Raw genomic sequence first — 23,830 nt, 5'->3', positions numbered from 1 at the left:
GAAATAAGCATTTTGTGTGTATGGAACATTTCTGGGATCTTTTATTTCAGCAAATGAAACATGGGACCAACACTTTACATGTTGTATTTATATTTTTGTTCACTATAAGTACACATTGTAGGATCAAAGAAAGCAATTTTAAAGAGAACAGTAGGCATCAACACTATTATTTAATGTGTCATCCAGCTCATCCATCTCGTAGATAATGATGATTCATTTAACAATATACATAAATATTTTGAAATCCTTTGATTATTGCTTTACAGTAAAATGCATTGGTTGGATACATCCATTTATAGCAAGACAAATACATTCAAGTTAAACACCAATGTCTTAAATTTAAGTTGTTTTTGTAATAACTCTTTAGCCTACCTTTTATCAATTTTGATGAATTACCTTACGACCCTTCACTCACAGTGAACCAGGGAACATTCACTTAAGAGTCTCTCACAATTGTGTGTATAACAACAGAGCCAAAGTAGGTGTGTGTGTGTGTGTTGTGTTCATGCATGCCATACAGTGCAGTCAAGTTTAATGGTGACTTCCTCTCAAAGTTTCTCTTTGACAAAGGTATTCACCAACAGAAGTGGGTATTTAGTGAGATATTATACTCCTTATAGAGCTATGATAAACATCAGTGCATTGTTTGTTTACTGACAACATGGATATGACCCTACAGGAGACCCTCAGCCCCACCTGGTGACAAATTATTTAAACTTAGATCTGCTCATCCATTCATTTCAAAATGTATTGTTACGATTACAAAAAATGCACATTATCCCTTAGTTCATATGTGATAACAACAACTAAAACCCATGGCACAAAATGATATTATTTTCATGACATGAGTAGAATGTTTTAGGGATGGAATAAATCAAGTGAGATTTGAAAACATATGGCCACTTTTCCAAGACCAATTTTCAAAATGTTTTTTTTTGTTTCTTGGAGTTAAGAGTTGCACACGAAAAATACAGGAGTAGAGGCTTCTATCCCAGTTACAATAAGAATATACAGTACAGAATAAAACACAATACATCAATGACACTGTAAGAGGATGGACAAATATCCAGGGCACAGGCAGGGCACCATTGTCTTATACCACCTGCCTTTAACACACCAGGGTTGTGTTCATTAGGCACCACATTTAAGAAATGGACTGAAACATGGAGGGGACTATCTGTTCTTGTCCAATAAGAAATTATTATTTTAGTTTCTATTGCAAAATGTTTTCCATTGCGTGCTGTAATGAACATGACCCAGACCAGTACTAGAGCCTGCCCTTTGTTTGTTTGTTTATTTACCATGCACCTAAGGTGTAGGTGACATCATAACTCAGACCATAATAAACAGACCGTAGCAACATTCATCTGGCTTTCGTTCAACACTGACATTACCCTCCTGTCAGATCAGATCATCACTTAACATTTAACAATGCACCAGCTACTACCACTGAGACAAGAAAATGTATTTTGTGTGTGTGTGTGTGTTTATGAGATTGCCTGTGTGAGCATGTGTGTGTGAGCATGGGAGTAAACATTTGAAAAGTTTGTGTATGTGTACTTTGGGCATGGGGAGTAAACATTTGACAAGTGTGTGTGTGTGTTTTGTGCATGCATAAGTTCATGTACTTGTATAGTATAAATGCTTTCAGCAGCTTCAATAAATAAAAAAAATTCTCAAATGCATAATATACTGTACCACCCTTAACTGGTCCTCTTTTAATTGAGATTGCATACATGTGTTTATATAATACACTCAGTGGCTAGTTTATTAGTTATACCCGTCTAGTACTGGGTCGGACAACCTTTGCCTCCAGAACAGCCTCAATTCTTCAGGGGATGGAAACATTGCTCAATTGGTATCAAGGGACCTAACGTGTGCCAGGAAAACATTCCCCACACCATTACACCACCTCCACCAGCCTGTACCGCTGACACCAGGCAGGATGAGTCCATGGACTCATGCTGCTTATATCCAATCCTGACTCTGCCAGCAGAATGATGCAACAGGAACTGGGATTTGTCAGACCAGGTGATGTTTTTCCACTCCTCAGTTGTCCAGTGTTGGTGATCGCGTGCCCACTGGAGCCACTTCTTGTTTTTAGCTGATAAGAGTAGAACCCAGTGAGGTCGTCTCAACAATAGCCCATCCGTGACAAGGACCAAAGAGTTGTGTGATTCGAGATGCCGTTCTTTGCCTGTTTGTGGCCCACCTGTTAGCTTGCACGATTCTTGCCATTCTCCTTCAACTTCTCATCAACGAGCTGCCCACAGGACTGATGCTGACTGGATGGTTTTTGTTTGTCACACCATTCTCGGTAAACACTAGACTGTCGTGCGTGAAAAGCCCAGGAGGCTGGTCGTTTCTGAGATACCAGAACCGGCGCACTTGACACCGACAATCGAACCATGCTCAAAGTCGCTTAGGTCACTAGTTATGACCATTTTAATGTTCAATCGAATAGTAACTGAATGCCCCGATGCCTATCTGCCTGTTTTATATAACAAGCCATGGCCAAGTGACTCACTGTGCGTAGGAGCTAACCATTGGTGTACCTAATAAACTAGCCACTGAGTGTATATACCACACACTCCATCCAATGTCTGCCTTTTAACACAGACAACAGTGACAGAACCTTTCAACACTGAAACACCCAGTCATGACTGACACTGACACAGATGCCACCCTCTGCTCCCATAGTGAGCCCTGAACTGGGTTGTGTTCATTAGGTACCAAATGGAAGAAAACGGACTGAAACACTTTTTCGGTTTAAGGTGTTTTCCATTGTGTGCCCTGATGAACACGACCCTTAACAAGGTCAGTCAGATGGGCGGAGGGCAACTCAACTCGTAGCTGCCAATATTTGGAGGTTGACGGACGGACAGGGTAGTGATCCCATCACACTAAGCTTCTGCTCCGCAGGAGAAGTAAATAAATGTCCCATTGTGCATTTAGAGAAGACAAAATCACAATGAGAGAGAGCCAGGAGGAGAAAAAGAAGTGAGGAGGAGGAAGAGAAGGATTTGGAGCAGGGTAGGGGAAAGACAGAAGCAGTTTAAAATATCTACACAGGAACTGCATCCCACTTGCCCCTACTTGCCCGACTGGCAGAATTAAGGTAGCACTGGGTTCACACCGAGAGAACCTCAGCTTGTGCATGACAGGTCGTATTTACATATAAACAAACACACAACACAAATAAGTGTACCATTGTGAAGCACAGATCCCCATCAGCAGCAGCAGCTCTTCAGCTCGCCGAGACGGACAGGCTGGAGCACAGGGAGGTGAGGAAACTGAATGGGTCTGTATTGTATCTGATGGATCGGGCCTCAGACAGAACACAAGCTGAAGGAGCTGAAGATATCAAACACACAATTAAGCAATCAAAACAAATCAACATGAACAACAATCAACACGCCAAAATAAATCCATGCTTTTCCTCAGCCAAAGCGGCTGGGCCCAAGTCCTGTTCTCTCGGTACACTTGAGCTTTGTGTTAAATCAGCATTCACCAAGCACCAATGGGGCATAGTCTTCCAAGATGTGTTCTCCTCTCCACAGTGGTGTTGAATACTAATAGAGGAGACTCTCCTCCCTTCCTTGCAATGTCTCACCTACTTTCACTCACACTCAAACACAGGAAACGGCGTATCAATGTCTTGGTCAGCAGTTCCTTGCAGTTGGAGTATCCAGAAACAGAAGAATGACAGGTTCTCCCCTGGACTCCCCTCTTCCTGCCAGCGAAAGAGAGATAGGATTTGGCACATGCTGCCTCCCCCTCTCTCTCCTTATTGAACCACACAAAGGAAGTGCAACACTGAAAAATATAATATATTATGTCATATATATACTCTACTTCTTTTCACACGCAACATCTAAAGTGCAGTATGTTCATGAAATGTATGTTTGTTTTACTTCTAAAGGAAGAAGATAATAGAATAAATCAAAATGGCAATAAATGAAGATTTCATAAATGCTTGGGTCCTTTTCTTTAGTAGGGATGGAGGCCGGTGAGCTGCCTGACCCAAAAAATATTTCTGAGACCGGATGAGATACAAACAGAGGAGGACGGAAGTATAGGAAGTGTAATGGTGGTCCTGGGTTATGTTGTGAAGACTAGGAGGGTTTCAGCTAGATGGGTTCTGTGTAGAGGTGAGCTGTGTATCTCTCCTTTGGACGGTGAGTTGGGTTCTGGAGGGAAAGACAAAGAGTAGCCTTCGGTTCCTCTGGGTCAGTAAGGAGAATCCATACGGTTCTGTTGGTATCTCCTCTTCTCATTGACAGCAGAAAAACATGTAGGGAGAGTGTTTGGGGAACTGAAGATATTGTGAATGTATGTATCTTTTTTTAACCTTTATTTAACTAGGCAAGTCAGTTAAGAACAAATTCTTATTTTCAATGACGGCCTAGGAACAGTGAGTTAACTGCCTGTTCAGGGGCAGAACGGCAGATTTGTACCTTGTCAGCTCAGGGGTTTGAACTTGCAACCTTCCAGTTACTAGTCCACCACTCTAACCACTAGCCTACCTCTCTATATTATTGATAGATAGTGAAGGAATGGAAAAGGGATATAGCAAGGGCAGACATTTACGTCTGGAATGAAAAAGGGGTGTTAAAAGGAGTGTATGTCTGTGTGTGTGTGGGGGGGGATTTCAGGATAGAAATGATTGAGTAGTTAGTGGCTAAGTTTAGATTCAGAGGGCTATGTGAGTCTATAATTCAGCAGGGACACCTGTCTGGTGTTGTAGGCCGTCCTACAGCTGCTCCAGACACATTGGCAGATTGACGAAGGTGAACACGTTGTATTCGATCATGATGGAGAAACACAGGAAGATGACGTACATCACCAGCACGTACACACCCAGCTTCAGGTCCAACTTCCAATGATTCACATGGATCCCCAGAACCTGTAAGACACAGAGGGACAGACTGTTAGAGAGAGAGAGCGAAGAGAGCGAGAGAGACGTCTCCTTTAACTCACTGTCAGAAACACAGAGCCCAGAAGAAGCACCACAGAGTAGACCAGCCCTCTGCTATTGATCATCACCTAGAGAGAGAAATAAAGAATTTTAGATCAAGAGGCATGAAGTATTGATAAGCAGTAGTAACATAGGCCCATTGGGGGGAAAACAGTGTAAAGACAGAGTTTGTTTACCTCAGAACCATAGTCCACAGCCATGGTCTGTATCGCCCAGGGGAGCCCCAGTCCCACCAAGATATCAAAGACATTACTACCAATGGTGTTGGAAACCGCCATATCCCCAAGACCTAGAGAGGGATAGACATAAAGATATGGAAAATTATGTACAGACTATACAGTATACTGTACACTGGTACAATTTTTTTTAAAGATTTTGAAGAGACAGAGATAAGGAAAAAAAGAGTGCAGTGATGTACCTTGTCGAGCAACGATCAGGCTAGCAATACAGTCGGGGACACTGGTGCCTGCTGCCAGGAAGGTGATTCCCATAATCACATCAGGGATGCCCAGAGTGTAGCCAATTATGGTGACCTGCACACAGACACACATTTAACGGATTAAACAGAAATCTTCCAAACAACCTGCACCTTGGTTGGTAGCCTATATCTAGCACTGTGTCAGAGCTAGCTAGCGACTAGAAGAGAGAGATTCCCTACCTGATTGGTTATCAGGAAGTCTCATCACTGATAATTTGTATAAAGATCAAACTTTTTCAACTCTGGTTTGGAACACAAAATGACAGTGACATGTACGTTCTAAAGAATGTCCAACGTGTCTCACCATCCAGACCATGAAGTAGGAGAAGACGGCGATCCACACGGTGGAGAGGAAGAAGGAGAGCATGAAGAAGCGTTCCCAGCGAGGATTGGCACAGTTTGGCACAGTGAAGTAGAGTAGCAGCAGGATGGGCCAGGAGATCAGCCACTTCACTGTCTCCCTGCAGCCCCCTGGTGGAGGGAACAAGGAACAGCAGATCAGCTTCATTGCAACCAATGGAGTACACTGAGGAGGTGAGTGTTCAGTTTCAGTAAGGTGTGAAAGTGTGTAAAAGTAGCTTATTGGTTTACCAGCCAATGTAATTGAAGATATAACACACATACATGCACACACACACACTCCCACACCACACACACACTCCCACACACCAGGGACGGTGAAGGGTGAATTCAGGGATTCTCCCTCCTCTTCCTCAACAGTCTTTTCCTCTGGTACAGTGCCGTTCTCCAAGGTCTCAGGTTTACCATCCGTGATCACCATGGTCACGTTGTCCACACCGTTAGATGCCTGCACCAACCTCTGTTGCTGCTCACACACACACACACACACACACACACACACACACACACACACACACACACACACACACACACACACACACACACACACACACACACACACACACACACACACACACACACACACACACACACACACACACACACACACACACACACACATTCAACATCTGTATGTATGTATGTGTTTCCCCTCTCTAAACAGTTACTTTATGAGCTAGTAAAGTTTTCCTGAATATCCCCCAGGATATTTTCACCAACACAGTTCTGGTTCTACTAGATATGATGTGCCAAGTATGATTATAGCATGCAGTCCACCGGCTAATTATCACTTGAAGCTGTACTCCTATCCTAGCTTTCTACAATAGTAAATCGTCCTACAATGTACTTTTCTCCAGTAGACCTAGCTTACTACCGGTAAGGTGAGGGCCCTGGGAGTGTGGTGCCAGGAAAGTAACCTCTCAACATCAACAAAACAAAGGAGCTGATCGTGGACTTCAGGAAACAGCAGAGGGAGCACCCCCCTATCCACATCAACGGGACCGCAGTGGAGAAAGTGGAAAGCTCCATGTTCCTCGGCATACACATTACTGACAAACTGAAATGGTCCACCCACACAGACAGTGTAGTGAAGAAGGCCCTGTCGGGCTGTATCACCGCCTGGTACGGCAACTGCACCGCCCGCAACCGCATGGCTCTCCAGAGTGTGGTGGGGTCAAGTCTGCCCAACACATCACTGGGGACAAACTACCTGCCCTCCAGGACACCTACAGCACCCGATGTCACAGGAAGGCCATAAAGATAATCAAGGACATAACCACCCGAGCCACTGCCTGTTCACCCCGCTATCATCCAGAAGGTGAGGTCAATACAGGTGCATCAAAGCAGGGACCGAGAGACTGAAAAACAGCTTCATTCTCAAGACCATCAGACTGTTAAATAGCCATCTGTCACGTTCTGACCCTAGTTCTTGTGTTAATTGTTTGTTTTAGTTGGTCATGACGTGAGTTGGGTGGCCATTTTCTGCTTTGTGTTTCTAGGTTGGTTTTCTGTGTTTGGCCTAGTATGGTTCTCAATCAGAGGCAGGTGTCGTTAGTTGTCTCTGATTGAGAATCATACTTAGGTAGCCTGGGTTTCACTGCACCTCAGTCCGGAGGAATTTGTTAAGTCCAGAGGTGTCCCTCAGTCCTGTGGGCCTATTTATTAGGGTTCCCAGGTCAGGGTCGGCAGCAAGGGTCGCCGTTCCTAGGAGGCCACAGAGGCGGACTAAGACTATGGTGGAGTGGGGTCCACGTCCAGCACCAGAGCCACCACCGCGGACAGATGCCCACCCAGACCCACAGGACTGAGGGGTTACTGTCACATTCTGTCACATTCTGACCCTAGTTCTTGTGTTATTTGTTTGTTTTAGTTGGTCAGGACGTGAGTTGGGTGGGCATTCTATTCTTTGTGTTTCTAGGTTGTTTTTCTGTGTTCGGCCTAGTATGGTTCTCAATCAGAGGCAGGTGTCGTTAGTTGTCTCTGATTGAGAATCATACTTAGATAGCCTGGGTTTCACTGTTGTTTTGTGAGTGATTGTTTCCGTGTCTGTGTTTGTTTGCCACACGGTACTGTTTCGGTTAGGTTCACGTTTATTGTTTTGTAGTCGTTGAGTGTTCAGTTTATGTTTTTAAATCAACATCCATGGACACTTACCACACCGCATCTTGGTCCAATCCTTGCTACACCTCCTCTTCAGACGAAGAGGAGGAAAACCTTTACACCATCACTAGCACATTAGAGGCTGCTGCCCTATATTCAAAGACTTGAAATCACTGGCCACTTTAATAATGGAACACTAGTCACTTTAATAATGTTAACATATTTCGCATTACTCATCTCATAAGTACACTGCTCAAAAAAATAAAGGGAACACTAAAATAACACATCCTAGATCTGAATGAATGAAACATTCTTAATAAATACTTTTTTCTTTACATAGTTGAATGTGCTGACATCAAAATCACACAAAAAATGATCAATGGAAATCAAATTTATCAACCCATGGAAGACTGGATTTGGAGTCACACTCAAAATTAAAGTGGAAAACCACACTACAGGCTGATCCAACTTTGATGTAATGTCCTTAAAACAAGTCAAAATGAGGCTCTGTAGTGTGTGTGGCCTCCATGTGCCTGTATGACCTCCCTACAACGCCTGGACATGCTCCTGATGAGGTGGCGGATGGTCTCCTGAGGGATCTCCTCTCAGACCTGGACTAAAGCATCCGCCAACTCCTGGACAGTCTGTGGTGCAACGTGGCGTTGGTGGATGGAGCGAGACATGATGTCCCAGATGTGCTCAATTGGATTCAGGTCTGGGAAACGGGCAGGCCAGTCCATAGCATCAATGCCTTCCTCTTGCAGGAACTGCTGACACACTCCAGCCACATGAGGTCTAGCATTGTCTTGCATAAAGAGGGCCAACTGCACCAGCATATGGTCTCACAAGGGGTCTGAGGATCTCATCTCGGTACTTAATGGCAGTCAGGCTACCTCTGGCGAGCACATGGAGGGCTGTGCGGCCCCCCAAAGAAATGCCACCCCACACCATGACTGACCCACCACCAAACCGGTCATGCTGGAGGATGTTGCAGGCAGCAGAACGTTCTCCACGGCATCTCCAGACTGTCACGTCTGTCACATGTGCTCAGTGTGAACCTGCTTTCATCTGTGAAGAGCACAGGGCGCCAGTGGCGAATTTGCCAATCTTGGTGTTCTCTGGCAAATGCCAAATGTCCTGCATGGTGTTGGGTTGTAAGCACAACCCCCACCTGTGGACGTCGGGCCCTCATACCACCCTCATGGTGTCTGTTTCTGACCGTTTGAGCAGACACATGCACATTTGTGGCCTGCTGGAGGTCATTTTGCAGGACTCTGGCAGTGCTCCTCCTGTTCCTCCTTGCACAAAGGCGGAGGTAGCGGTCCTGCTGCTGGGTAGTTGCCCTCCTACAGCCTCCTCCACGTCTCCTGATGTACTGGCCTGTCTCCTGGTAGCGCCTCCATGCTCTGGACACTACGCTGACAGACACAGCAAACCTTCTTGCCACAGCTCGCATTGATGTGCCTTCCTGGATGAGCTGCACTACCTGAGCCACTACCTGAGCCACACCGCCAGCATTCAAAAGTGACCAAAACATCAGCCAGGACGTCTATCCCGCTCTGACATTGCTCATCCAAATATTTATATATTCTTAATTCCATTCCATTCCTTTACTTTATATTTGTGTGTATTGTTGTGAAATTGTTAGATATTACTTGTTAGATATTACTGCACTGTTAGAGATAGAAACACAAGCATTTCGCTACACCCGCAATAACATCTGCTAAAAACATGTATGTGACCAATCAAATTTGATTTGATTTACACTAGAAAAATAACTGAACTAGCCGAGCTTTCTTAACTTCTAAGTAAATCACTTTAACTGAGCTCCTCTCCAATAAGCCTGACGGACCCCCGACCCCAGTGACCTCACCCACCTCATTGATGATGAGGCGACTAGCCATGCGGAGGCGTGTCTTTGGGCCAAAGTGGTTGGTGATCATGATGCGCAGGCCGGCATCGGGGAAACGGTAGTTAGGAGGGCTGGAGTTGATAATCTCATCTACCATCACCACAGAGCTACGACTGTACCTCTTAGTGGGCTTCACTGGAGATACACAGAGATGGTGAGATACAGAGCACAGACAGACACATCAAGTAGGACTAACTGTACACACCAACCAAGACGAAGAAGATGACATGCTGTTCTACTCTTACAGTACTGTATACAACCACAAAGACATGCCTTTTTCAAGGATGGCCAGACAGACGTGCCAAATACACTCACATGCCAGACCAGCAGACTCCCTGTCACACACACACACACACACACACACACACACACACACACACACACACACACACACACACACACACACACACACACACACACACACACACACACACACACACACACACACACACACACACACACACACACACACACACACCAGCTAGTTACTTTCTCATGTTCTTCTTACTTCTTATTTTTATTTCCTGTGTTTTTGTTTTACCGTATGTTATTTTTGGTGCTACATTGATATTGATTACTGCATTGTTGGGTTTGGAGATTGCAAGAAAGGCATTTCACTGTAATTGTGCACGTGGCATTAAAACTTGAAACTTGAAACAACCGGAGGATACAGTATGTCAGGAGGTGTAATTAAAGTGTTTGTGTGACAGCAGAGTGGGCCCCACTGGGCCCAGTTCAAGGCCCCCTGAAGACACTGTCAGATGAGATCACATCAGCCATCAGAGTGAGGCAGACTAAAACCTTCAGTGTGTATGTGTGAGTGTGTGTGACATATACACACACACTCATACAGACTCAAGCACGCACAGGCACACACACATACCATACACACAGTCACGCACACATATAAATGTCTCCACACACACATGCACCAACACACACCCTTACAGATGCATGCACATGTTGTGACTCTGGAATAATGGACTGTACTTGACACAGCAGAAGAGGGCGAGACAGGGCACAGCATAGCACAGCACAGTAATACATCTCACATCTGACAGGCCAGGTCACGGCAGGCAGGTAGGTTTAGTAAGGCTAAACAGACAGGCTAGCGACAGGGCTGCCACACGGCAGCAGGGAGGTTAGCTTGGTTCTACTTGACCAGACAGGAGAGGAGAGCTCTCAGAGTCACTCGGTTAAAGACACAGTGAAAGTCGGTGGAAGTCTAAAATAGTTATAGAAAAGATATGTCTGTAACTCTGTTTGAAGGATCAGATCTCAGAGTTTACAAAGGGGTACGAACGACATCAAACCAAAGTGGAGAGGACTGTTGACAATGTTAAACCAGATAGGAAGAGTCAAGAGTAGGGCCTGAAAGTAGTTTCTAGGTTTACTAGAGCAACCAGATACAGTAGAGTAGTTGTCTTGATAGAAGGCCAGTCAGAGTGCCAGAGGGTTGGCTGAGAGGTGACCATACAGCCTGTCTGGTTACCTTTACCTGGAGAGAGTAACGGCTTGGACAGATCATCCCATATGTAACTGTCATAACAAGCATTACCATCCTCCAGTTCGCTGCTGATCACCGTGTTACCGTTGGCCAAGCTCTTGTCTTCCTTCCCTGAGAAATAGTTCTGGATGCTGGTGTTAAATCTGATGTGAGAAAAGAGAAAAGGTTTTACATATTCAGTTGAGAGTTTATGTAACTTAGTGTGTGCAAAGTATGAGTATATAAGTGGATTTTACTATTTGTTGCGTGCGCTCAGGTGCTCTACTCTGTGTGTGTGTGTGTATGTGTGTGTGTGTGTGTGTGTGTGTGTGTGTGTGTCTTTGAGGCAGGAAGGAACAGGTCCCAGTGGAACTCACTTCATGATCAGAATGTACCCAAAGTACATCACTACCAGCACTAAGCTCTCCCACCTGCAGAGACAGACAGACTAGAGTCACATGTCTGCAGGTGCGCGCACACACACACACACACACACACACATGCACCCTCTGCTGAGACACAAGGTAAACACACAGCGGGGTACTCACCACACTATCTTCTCATCATAGATGAACTGACAAAATGAAAGAGGGAAAACATTTAATAAAACAAATAATTCATTAAACAGTACATACTTTTAGGGAGAAGAGCATCAACTCTTTTTTTTTCTAACTCAGAAAAACTTAAGTCACGATGCATCAAGTGTGTCTATTTACTGTCAGACAGATGCTGTGAGAAAGCAACATTTCCTGTACACTGTTTACTATAAAAGCAATGACATAGTATGCAGTGAGTTTCTGAAGTCTCTGTGAGATCTCTCTCTGTACTACTCTCTTAATCTCATGATGATTGTCTATCAGCCCACTTAGCCTCTATCTCTCTATGAACCCAGTGGAGTAGACAGGAAATGAAGGTTAAACAGCCACTAGGGGCTCTCTGTCTGAATGACCTCATTATGTAAAGTATGATAGTGTGAAACGGTATGCAGTGTCTTCTACAATACCATACAGGGGTTGTATGTATCAAGTTTCTCAGAGTAGGTGTGCTGACTTAGGATCAGTTTTGCCTTGAAGATCACAACGAATAGGATTACATGGGCAGATGGGACCTGATCCTAGATCAGTACTCCTACTCTGAGATGCTTGAAACATATATATGGACCCAGTTCTTTTTATATTACAGAGAGTCCAGGAAACACACACGCACACACACACACACACAAGCAGCTGCTTGACCATCTCCTCCCCACAACCCTCTATTAGCCCAGTGGGCTAGACAGTTAGACAGTAAATTAAGGTTTAACAGCCACTGGGGGCTCTATCAGTCTGAATGGCCTCATTATGTAAAGTAGACTAGAGATGAGATGATCAGCTACTCACTGCAATCAATGCCAACACAGACAGAGTGTAGTAGAACGAGTCACGGAACACTGCAAACTTAGTCAGGTACACCACCTGGATGAGAGAGAGAACAAGGCAGAAGGAGGAGAGTGGGAAAGGAGAGGAGAAAGAGAAATAAAGCGGGAGAAAGGTTGAGAGAGGGGTGAAAGAGAGAGAGGAGAGAGACAGATAGAGACCGAGAGAGACAGAAAGAGAGGGAGAGAGCGAAAGGGTGGTGAGTGAGGAAGTGTGAAATCGATTTCACATTCCTTTTGTGCACGTTCTTAGATTAAACACTAGGTCAACAAGAGTCATATACACTATATTCAATACGCACATTCACTATATCAAGTTGTTCCATGAACCGTGGGAATAGACTATCCTCTTGGCCATTGTGGTTAGATCGCATGTTATTTTAGTGTTGTGTAGCTTTGTAACCTTGATGTTGACATATCAACTCAGCTGTGATATGTGATATCATAAAGGGTTACTTTAGCACTATGGAGGCTGAAAGGTTAAGGGAAACAAAGGTACTGTCCAAGTCAAGGACACCTCGCTACAATACCTAAGTCGTTCCACCAATTTGGTGCCTTTTGAGAAGTGTAACTTAGTGGAAAAGAGTTGTAACATTCTGTCATAAAGAGCACATGTTAAACTTAATAAAAAACATGTTTTCCCATCTCAAGAGGTTAAATAAAAAACGACTATAGTAAGTGCCTATTAAGTGACAAATAAAATAACAGGGTTGACCCTAACAGGGTTGAAGATTTCAGCCAAAATCAGCCACAAGTCCCTTTGTGACTGGGGAAATGGAACCTTGTTGTGTGAAACAGGGAGGGGCAATTGAATGCAAGATTCTCCATTTTTTTTTTAAATTAAAACATTTCTAGCCTGTCTATCTATGGGTAACACAGTTGATGTGCTATGCTCGGCCCACTCAGTTTTCCACCACAAAACACAAAATAATTGTGAAAAAGAGTAGAAGCACCTGCTTTTATACTATGATTTGACTATTAGATGTTTAATGTTTCTTTTGAAGGAAATATTTATAAAGGAATAGTTTACCATATTAAAATGGGAGTTCAGTTCACATAACAGGGTTGACCTTAAAAAAGGTTTATTTTAAAGCTTCAAATGAATCACTAATCACATGCAATAAATAATCATCTTAAGAAATGACTTTGTCAATGTAACAAAATAACGAGGGCTTTAAAATGATGGTGAAAACTTGGAGAAATGTTGGGGTTAGGGGGGTTAAAATCTTCCTGGACGTCACAAAGGCTGTAAGGAAGGAAATGTCAAAATGCAGAATTCTATTCATTTTATTTTATAAAAATCAGATTTATTGAATTCTCCATGTGGTCTATATTAAAGGGCACTTCATTGAATATAACAGGCTTTTAAAATGCAATATTGGTGCATCATTTTTTACTTAAAATATCAAAGGGATGCAAAAGGCATGTCATTTGGTGGAACGACGCAGCTACAGTAATACAGTAGTGAGATGACGAAGGGTGATGTTGGGTCACAGAGCTTAAGGCAACCCAACCAGTTCCATTAAAATTAACAATTAATACAAACTATTGAAGCAAATACCATTAGCGTTCTCCTTTAGAAAAATGTGCACGAGTTAAAAACCTTCAGCAGCTACAAAACAAATTTTTAATAACAAAAGTCTACTCCTCAGTGCTATCGTTGTTTCTTCTGTCCGGTCAAAAGCAGTTGATAGTCTTTGAGGCTGCAGGCAGCACTTTAAATACAACCAGACCAGAACGGCTTTTTGCTCGGTAGCAGTTAACAGACAAAACACAGTTTAAAAACATGATAACAGTTTAACTGTTTTAGGTTAAAACCCTTGCTAGGATAATGTGGGCATCTGTCTGGTACACAACTGTATATACTTTATATATATACATCTAATAGTGTATGTGTTATTTGGGTTGGGGTTTGGGGTACCCCGGAGGTTGGGCCCCCCCCAGATAGCATATGAACACGTCATAAGCCATGAAGAAAGATGTTTAGAATTACAGGAAATGTGCTTTAAAACTGCAATGTTTTCTCTCAGCCTCATTGTCACGACGAAGTTGGTACCTCTCCTTGTTTGGGTGGCGTTTTTGCGGTCGTCATCGTCACCGGCTTTCTAGCTGCCACCGATCCACGTTTCTGTTTCCATTTGTTATGTCTTGAGTGTACACACCTGGTTCCCATTACGTTATTATTATTTTCTTATTTAACCCTCTTTTTCTCGTTATGTTTTGTGCGTGATTGTTCCTGGTTTTGTGTTAGTCTTTTGTGTTAGGGTATGTTATCCCTGCGTGGATTTATTGGCTGATTATTTTTCCGAGTAAAGTATGTTATTTTACTCAGTTCTGTGTCCTGCGCCTGACTCTGTCCTCACCTCTGCACTACTGACACTTGACACTCATAATAATACTATTAATAATTATTATTATTTATTCAGCTTATATAGAGCTTTTCATTACAAAAATCTGAAGGTGCTTGAAAATAAAATATATATGTATATATATGTAGCTACATAACAGAGGTCTGGACTACGACAACTGTCAGCTAATTGAACGTTTTGGGATTTTCAAGCCTCCAACAGACGGGGTGACAGTCAAGCAGAGGGAGGGGTTTGTCAACAAGGGGGAGATGAGCAGGTCCTTCAGTGGTAGGTAGGCAGCACAGTTCACTCTCCATTCAAGGCGTCTCACCGGCACCTCGCCTTCCCCGCCATCTGACTGCGACTTCTCCATAGCCGTTGACTCGGTCTTGTACGAGATGAAGTTCCCACTCACTAAATGATGACAGCGGCACAAAACTTCAGTCGAATTCTCAGACTGAGCAATGAATTCATCACTGCCAGCTCGTCATCCAATGCAGTCGTCCTCATGGGTTAGGAGAATGTAGAAACAACCAAAGAACAGGTTGGTGTTTTCAAATTAAACACACTAGCTAACTAGCTTGCTAGCATTGTTAGCGAGCTATGTTGAAATACCTGATTTGCCATCAAATTCACGGGCAGGAAACAAATAGAAGTAACCCAGACTTCTTGCTCGGTGCAAAACTGCACTACGCCACTGGGCATAAGATAGCATGTGTTATAGCATGCAGTATGTGTGATTTGTGATTAAGACAATGGTCTCCTTCTGGCAGTGTGCACTAATACAGACTGAGGCACATGGAGATTGCACGCACGCAAACAAACACACCTGCCCAGCGAAGATTCCACACACACCGATGATGCATAGAATGTTGAATACTGCTGAGCCCACTATGGTTCCAACACCCACATCTCCATGAGTGATAAACACACCTTGAGGAGAGAAAGAGAGAGAAAGGTAGAGAGAAAGGAAGAGAGAGAGAGAGAATGAGAGTGTGGTAAAGAGAGAGTCAGCTATCAACCCAATATGATCACCTCTTAGACAATATTGATCTGAAACCTACTCAATGTGGAGAATTGAACACACAGTCTTCATACTACTAATTGTATTGTACAGTGTAAGTGTGTTTGTGTGAGAGTATCAGACAGCCCGTCTCACCTATAATCGAGGCGAACAGCTCTGGTGCTGAGCTGCCAGCAGCCATGAACGTAGCTCCTGCCACATCTTCACTCAGGTCCAGTTTCTAACAGACACACAGAGGGAATAAGCACAGTCTCATACTGAAGTCTCATACATTAACCATTAATCAGCGGTGTAAAGTACTTTAGTAACAATACTTTAAAGTACTACTTAAGTAGTTGTTTGGGGTATGTATACTTCACTGTATTATTTATATTTTTGCCAACTTTTACTTTTACTTCACTACATTCCTTGGGAAAATAAGGTACTTTTTACTCAATATATTTTCCCTGACACCCAAAAGTACTTGTTACAGTTTGACAGGAAAATGGTCCAATTCACACACATCCCTGGTCATCCCTATTGCCTCTGCTCTGACAGACTCATTAAACACAAATGCTTTGTTTGTAAAGTATGTGTTGGAGCATGCCCCTGGCTATCCGTAAATAAATCAAAAGTGCTATGAAATCATGCTGTCTAGTTTGCTTAATATAAGGAATGTCAAATGATTTATATAAGGAGGTTTATGGTCTAGAGGAGGTTGTTATTGGGACTCCAATTCACCCACCTCACAGATCTTCTCCAACGACATCACAAAGTAGTCATCGCAGACGATTGCCAAGGCCAGAAACATGTACAGGGCCTGAGAGAGAGGGGGAGAGAGAGAGAAAGAGAGAGAGAGAGAGAGAGAGAGAGAGAGAGAGAGAGAGAGAGAGAGAGAGAGAGAGAGAGAGAGAGAGAGAGAAACATCTGTCCACATATCCTGCTATCCTCTATCCTGCCCTCACAAAGTAGAACGTTGTTGTTCCTGCCAAAGAGAGAGCAGAGTCATCTGAGGCTGCATAAATGTGACTTTTGTTGTGTAAGGTTGCGATGACAGGCCCTGCCTGGGGCACTGTGTCCAAACCAACCCGTGTTGTTCACAGCACAGCCCAGGACATCACATGACAGGAAGATACCAGGTCATACACAACGACACCCGGCTGACAGAATATTTATAATTGTCATAAAATTGTCTGTCAGAGACAGAGAGCTGCACAACTTATCCTGAATGAAGTGGTCAGGACACAGCAGGGTAATATTTTAGTCCACTAATTAGTGCATGGATGGACACACACACACCAGAAACATGCCCCATATAAGCAAGCATGCACATACACGCATACACACACACAGTCGCAACACATGCCTGATTTACTGAACCACATGGTAAACCTGCTGCACATACCGCAAATATGTGCAGCAGCACAGCTCCTCTTGTGCGTTGGTAGGTGGTGAAGATATCCTCAGGGAACTCATTGATGGCTGAAAGAAAACAGAAGCATCTCCAAAGTCATGTGTTGGTCTGACATCACACAGCAAAACAACCTATATAATTCAAATAAATCATTTGGGTATAAAACAAACAACAACAATCAAATCAACTTAATGTAAAAATGTGACTTGCCTAGTTAAATAAAATAAAAATATATTTTTTAATGATAATAATTAGGGCTATTTTGTCTACAAGACTTCTGTACCAGGTATTTGCCACTTTATAGAATTATCCAAAGATATCTGTGCCTTTATCACACTCAATGTCCTGCCTCAAAGAGCTAGATGAGTCTGAAAGTCTTGTGTCAAAGAGCTAGATGAGTCTGAATGTCCTGCCTCAAAGAGCTAGATGAGTCTGAATGTCCTGCCTCAAAGAGCCTGATGAGTCTGAAAGTCCTGCCTCAAAGAGCTAGATGAGTCTGAAAGTCCTGCCTCAAAGAGCTAGATGAGTCTGAATGTCCTGCCTCAAAGAGCTAGATGAGTCTGAATGTCCTGCCTCAAAGAGCCTGATGAGTCTGAATGTCCTGCCTCAAAGAGCTAGACGACTCTGAAAGTCCTGCTTCCGAACTAGAGCTGACAGGGTGAGTTTGGGTGAGTTTTAACCTGCTTAAAAGAGTTTGATTTTCTCAGACAAAATCTAAAAGTCTGAGAGTCCATCCTGCCTCTAGATCTGTGTGGATGAGTCTCAGTCCTGCCTCTAGATCTGTGTGGGTGAGTCTCAGTCCTGCCTCTAGATCTGTGTGGGTGAGTCTCAGTCCTGCCTCTAGTTCTGTGTGGGTGAGTCTCAGTCCTGCCTCTAGATCTATGTGGGTGAGTCTCAGTCCTGCCTCTAGATCTGTGTAGGTGAGGCTCACTCCTGCCTCTAGAGCTATGTGGATGAGTCTCAGTCCTGCCTCTAGGTCTGTGTGGGAGAGTTTTAGTCCTGCCTCTAGTTCTGTGTGGGTAAGTCTCAGTCCTGCCCCGAGAGCTATGTGGGTGAGTCTCAGTCCTGCCTCTAGATCTGTGTGGGTGAGTCTCAGTCCTGCCTCTAGATCTGTGTGGGTGAGTCTCAGTCCTGCCTCTAGAGCTATGTGGGTGAGTCTCAGTCCTGCCTCTAGAGCTGTGTGGGTGAGTCTCAGTCCTGCCTCTAGAGCTGTGTGGGTGAAACTCAGTCCTGCCTCTAGATCTGTGTGGGAGAATCTCAGTCCTGCCTCTAGATCTGTGTGGGTGAGTCTCAGTCCTGCCACTAGATCTTTATGGGTGAATCTCAGTCCTGCCTCTAGATCTATGTGGGTGAGAGCCATGCTTCACCACAGGGTGATCTCCCTCAGGAATGGTAAGCTGTGGAGGGTTAGGCTCTGTTGCCCAAATGGTCCATCTGTTCCTGGATCAGATCAGCGGCCTACTCAGTACCCCATCTCCAGAGACACAGCGAGATCCATGTGTCCATCTGCAACCTCTCCAACCAATGATGTCATTGCATTCTGTCACCACTCTCTCTGTCTCCTTCCCCCCTCTCTCACCATGTCATCCAGTTGCATCTCTCTCTGGAGGTTGGACAGAAGCCCACTAGACATAAGATGCCCACAAGGGATACAGAAGGGAGACGTATGTATGTACTCCGATTCCAATCAAACCACACAGAGAGTACAAATACACATCTAATGAACAGACATATTTCTCTCTCACCAAATCAATCTAGGCTGATTACATTCCCTTTAAATCAAAATAGTAGCAAACTAATATATCTATTATTATCAAGTCATAGATAACACATCAAATATAATAACGCAATTCTAAATATTATAATGTACCGACTGAAAATGCAACATAAAAGAATCAAAGAGCAAACGGGTTCACTCAATAAGGGCATGAATAACTGCATATATTGACATTATTATCAACAGTACAGTAGTATTCTCTAGCACCGAGAATAGCAGATGTAGCAGCAGTAGTAGTACTAGCAGCTTCCCTCCCAGAGGCATATCAAATGGTGGGGACACTGTAGCCTTGATCAGATATCCAGCAGGCCCTCAGCAGCCGATTCCCTCCCCCACCCTCCTCCATAACAGAGGACAGGCCTCAAGGTTACCCCCTGGGAAGGGAAAAGAGGAGGGGAAGAGAGGAAGGGATGAGAGGAAGGGAAGGAGACGGGAGAGCGTCTATCTGAGCTGTAAGCTAGATACAGCGTAGCGTCATCAGCAGTCTCCTGCTCCAGTCCACATAGCGCTTACGCAGTCTGTCACTGTCACAACACTAGCCTTGTCTGCTAGCCTTGATTAAACAATTCAACCTGAGTCTGCATTTTGATATAGTGTGTTCACAATTGTTACATGAGCTAGCGAAAGAGTGAGGCAGTTTTAATTTCCCATATAGACTACAGTATATACTGTAACTAAACAGATTCATTATAAATGTATTGGTTAATAAGTTAAGCGTTTGTATAATAGCCTAATGCATTGAAATCAGTTTTGGGTTTTTAAAACTTTGCTCTTATAATTTTTGTTAACAAATTGTAGATCTTTGGCGAACAAATTGTAGATCTTTGGTTTACACATTGTTAATCAAGACACACATAACACTAAACCCCAGAAATAGCACAGATCAATCTGTCTTGGGTTCACTGCTGTGTCTAATCTGACTGGACATGAAATGTGCCATAGGAGGACTCCCACCCTAACAACCCTGTGACCGATCGGGGACCATGGACCAGGGTCAGCCAAATGTTTGTGGAGTGTCATGGATGTTTCCTCCCCTAATGGGTGATCCCTTTATGCCGCAATCCTCCTACCCAGGATCCTCCAGGATTCTCCTGTCTTGACAGGTGCTCCCTTAAAAGCCAGTTTGAGGAACCCAGCCAGCAGTGATCAATAATTGAAGACAACACCATTACTCTGTCTGCAGTAAACAAAAGCCAGCCAGCGCATTCAGCTAGTGCCATGTCTCACAACAACAAATGTGAAGAGACAGACATGCAATCCAGAAGTTAGGTTTGTACACAGTGTGTTTGTCCTGAGAGCTCTGTGTGTGTGTGTGTGTGTGTGTGTGTGTGTGTGTGTGTGTGTGTGTGTGTGTGTGTGTGTGTGTGTGTGTGTGTGTGTGTGTGTGAGTTGACTGTTACTGAATTTCTTAATTTCTCTAACAGATAACTAGGCAGCTAGAAAGAGAAAGAGAGAGACAGAGAGAGAGAGAGAGAAAGACAGAGAGAGGGGGGGGAGAGGGAGAGAGACACCCATGTCTGGCACACATACATTTTTGGCAGGTCAAATCTACATTACAACCTCATAGTGGCTGTTTAATTACATGCATGATGCTTGGTTAACTAAGCATGTGCAGAGACAGCGAAAATTCATAAATGTATCAAATGGTTGAACAGGGAGTACACTGCAGCCACATCGACAGAGCTGCAGTGGAGCGGGTTCGAGAGCTTGGTGTCCAATCGCTAAGGACTTAAACAGCGCCTCTTCCCCCTCAGGAAGTTGAAAAGGTTTGGTATGGGCTCTCAAATCCTCAAAAAGTTCTACAGCTGCACCACTGACAACATCTTTACTGGCTGCATCCCTGCTTGGTATGGCATCTACACCGCCCTCAATCGCATGGCGCTACAGAGGGTGGTGCAGACAGCCCAGTACATCACTGGGGCCAAGCTCCCTACCATCCAGGATCTCTATGTCAGGCGGTGTGAAAGGAAGGCATGGAAAATCGTTAAAGACTCTAGCCATCAAAGCCATAGACTGTTCTCTCTGCCTCCACACAGCAAGTGGTACCGGTGTATCAAGTCTGACACCAACAGACTCCTGAACAGCTTCTATCCCTGAGCCATAGGACTACTAAATAGCTAACAGAATGGCTACATGGACTATTTGAGTTAGATTTTGGCACTGTCTCTATACACACTCACAGGTCTCTACACACTCATGCACACTATCACTCCAACACACACATAACATGCACACACCTGTATACTGACTACACACATGCACACACACTCACATACAATCATAATTTACACTGCTGCTACTGTTTATTATATATCCTGATGCCTAGTCATCTTACCCCTATACATATCTACTTGTGGTGTGCGGGTCAGCTGTTTGTTCACCTGTACCCGCCCGCAATTGTTAACAACCCATCTTCAATCACTCCACTATATTTGATACATTTAAAATCTGAGGCAAGCACCGGGACCTAACCCCCTAATATAGAAAATGCGCTGTAGGCTACAGTCAGCTGAACTATTTATTGACAAGGGGTGCAGTATTATTTTGGGCCTGATTTAGATACAGTATGTTTCAGCTTATAATTTCTGACATTTTAGTTGTTAGTCAACTTGTATATAATTAGATACACGCAGCTTCTCTTCTGTCATTATATGTTGTCATATAAGACTAAATAAACCCTGGTTCATCAGAATAATGTAATAGATCAATTGAATCAATGCATAAATCTAGTTGACATCAGTAAAGTTTTCTCTGTCATCTCTGCTTCTTTCGTGGAGCAAAGATGTTTAGGAACCGGGGAGAAAATGCAATAGCCTGAATCTAAAGAAAACTGAAAAGATTTGACCCAACATGTTTCTGATAAGATTTCAGTTTGGCGTGTACGCATATTTTTTGTGGATGATTACTATCAGATTTTATGATCTTGATCAAGATAGTACCTCTACAGATGGTATCTGTCACGTGCTCCATCTCCGGCCTCTATGTCACCAGGCTGCTCGTTATGGAGCACACCTGGCACCATCGTTACGCGCACCTGCGCGTCATCAGACTCCATCACCTCCTTGATTACCTGCCCTATATATGTCACTCCCTTTGGTTCCTTCTCCAGGTGTCATTGTTTCTGTTTCTTGTTTTGTTCGTTATTCGTGTTTCTTGTTTTGTTCATTTGTTTATTAAATGATGCACTCCCTGAACTTGCTTCCCGACTCCCAGTGCACACGTTACAGTATCTAACAGCGCCTCACAATCATCACACATAACACTGCTATAATCCTCGTTTACCACTTCACCAAATCTTCCCCAAACATACATTTTCTGGTCCTCCCTTTTCTTTATTTTCAAATTCCCATTCCGCAGCTTTTCTATTATTGAATTAAACTCTGACATTGTCCTTTTTGCCTTTGTGGATCGACATGAACTTGTTCTGCCCATTCCAAAAAGCATTTGATGATTGACATGTAGGCTACTTGGCGTCAACTTAGTGTATGTTACAGTTAGGTCTTAAAGTTTAGGCTTTAAGATAGCCTAAAACAGGGGTTCCTAAACTTTTTCAGCCTGGAACCCCCCCAAAAATCGGTTTTCTCCTGGGACCCAAGCTTAGGAAAATATGCAACTATACATACATTCCACTACATTTCATTGCCCTTATGCCTAAAACAAATGCAATATAGACAACAACAAATAACAATCAAATGAAAAATCCATATAAATATCTATTCATGTTTGTTTTCCCCCATTAAAAACACTCTTACAGTTGAAGTCGTAAGTTTACATACACTTAGATTAGAGTCCTTAAAGCTCGTTCTTCAACCACTCCACAAATTTCTTGTTAACAAACTATAGTTTTGGCAAGTCGGTTAGGACATCTACATTGTGCATGACAAGAGTAATTTTCCCAACAATTGTTTACAGACAGATTATTTCACTTATAATTCACTGTATCGCAATTCCAGTGGGTCAGAAGTTAACATACACTAAGTTGACTTTGCCTTTAAACAGCTTGGAAAATTCCAGAAAATGATAAAATGGCTTTAGAAGCTTCTGATAGGCTAATTGACATCATTGGATTCAATTGGAGGTGTACCTGTGGATGTATTTCAAGGCCTACCTTCAAACGCAGTGCCTCTTTGCTTGACATCATGGTTAAATCTAAAGAAATCAGCCAAGACCTCAGAAAAACAATTGTAGACCTCCACAAGTCTGGTTCATCCTTGGGAGCAATTTCCAAATGCCTGAATGTACCACATTCATCTGTAAAGCAGTTCGACACATACAACAACACAGAGTTACACATGGAATAAACAAACAGTCAAAAACACAATAGAAAAAATCTATATACAGTGTGTGCAAATGAGATAAGGGAGGTAAGGCAATAAATAGGCCATGGTGGCGAAGTAATTACAATATACCAATTAAAACACTGGAGCTGGAGACTCATATCTCCCTCACTAACTTTAAGCATCAGCTGTCAGAGCAGCTCACAGATCATTGCACCTGTACATAGCCCATCTGTAAATAGCCCATCCAACTATCTCATCCCCATGTTTTTATTTTTATTTT

The 23,830-nt window shown here is 43.4% G+C and overlaps 1 protein-coding gene across 3 annotated transcripts in view; it reads right to left on the bottom strand.

Moving 5' to 3' along the window:
* Positions 1-33: 33 nt before the first annotated feature.
* LOC112255774 (sodium/potassium/calcium exchanger 4) overlaps positions 34-23,830 on the bottom strand; it is a 41,790-nt gene continuing 17,993 nt past the window's right edge. The window contains exons 3-18 of one of the 3 annotated variants that reach the window (XM_042325332.1): positions 17,485-17,561; positions 16,825-16,899; positions 16,236-16,320; positions 15,906-16,009; positions 12,694-12,768; positions 11,863-11,888; positions 11,692-11,745; positions 11,387-11,478; positions 9,794-9,963; positions 6,126-6,282; positions 5,761-5,927; positions 5,397-5,511; positions 5,155-5,267; positions 4,981-5,046; positions 4,842-4,906; positions 34-3,816 (exon numbers count right to left, since the gene is read on the bottom strand). In XM_042325332.1, the coding sequence (XP_042181266.1) occupies positions 3,663-3,816; positions 4,842-4,906; positions 4,981-5,046; positions 5,155-5,267; positions 5,397-5,511; positions 5,761-5,927; positions 6,126-6,282; positions 9,794-9,963; positions 11,387-11,478; positions 11,692-11,745; positions 11,863-11,888; positions 12,694-12,768; positions 15,906-16,009; positions 16,236-16,320; positions 16,825-16,899; positions 17,485-17,561 (1,595 nt within the window). In that variant the 3' untranslated portion in view covers positions 34-3,662. Of the gene's footprint in view, positions 3,817-4,434; positions 4,907-4,980; positions 5,047-5,154; positions 5,268-5,396; positions 5,512-5,760; positions 5,928-6,125; positions 6,283-9,793; positions 9,964-11,386; positions 11,479-11,691; positions 11,746-11,862; positions 11,889-12,693; positions 12,769-15,905; positions 16,010-16,235; positions 16,321-16,824; positions 16,900-17,484; positions 17,562-23,830 lie in introns of those variants that run through there. The other 2 variants (XM_042325333.1, XM_042325334.1) reach the window with 2 other exon arrangements.

This window comes from Oncorhynchus tshawytscha, linkage group LG08, assembly GCF_018296145.1.
Source record: "Oncorhynchus tshawytscha isolate Ot180627B linkage group LG08, Otsh_v2.0, whole genome shotgun sequence".
NCBI classification, from domain to species: Eukaryota; Metazoa; Chordata; class Actinopteri; order Salmoniformes; family Salmonidae; genus Oncorhynchus; species Oncorhynchus tshawytscha.
Note: the sequence above shows the minus strand (reverse complement) of the source record. Positions and strands in the feature narration are given on the sequence as shown.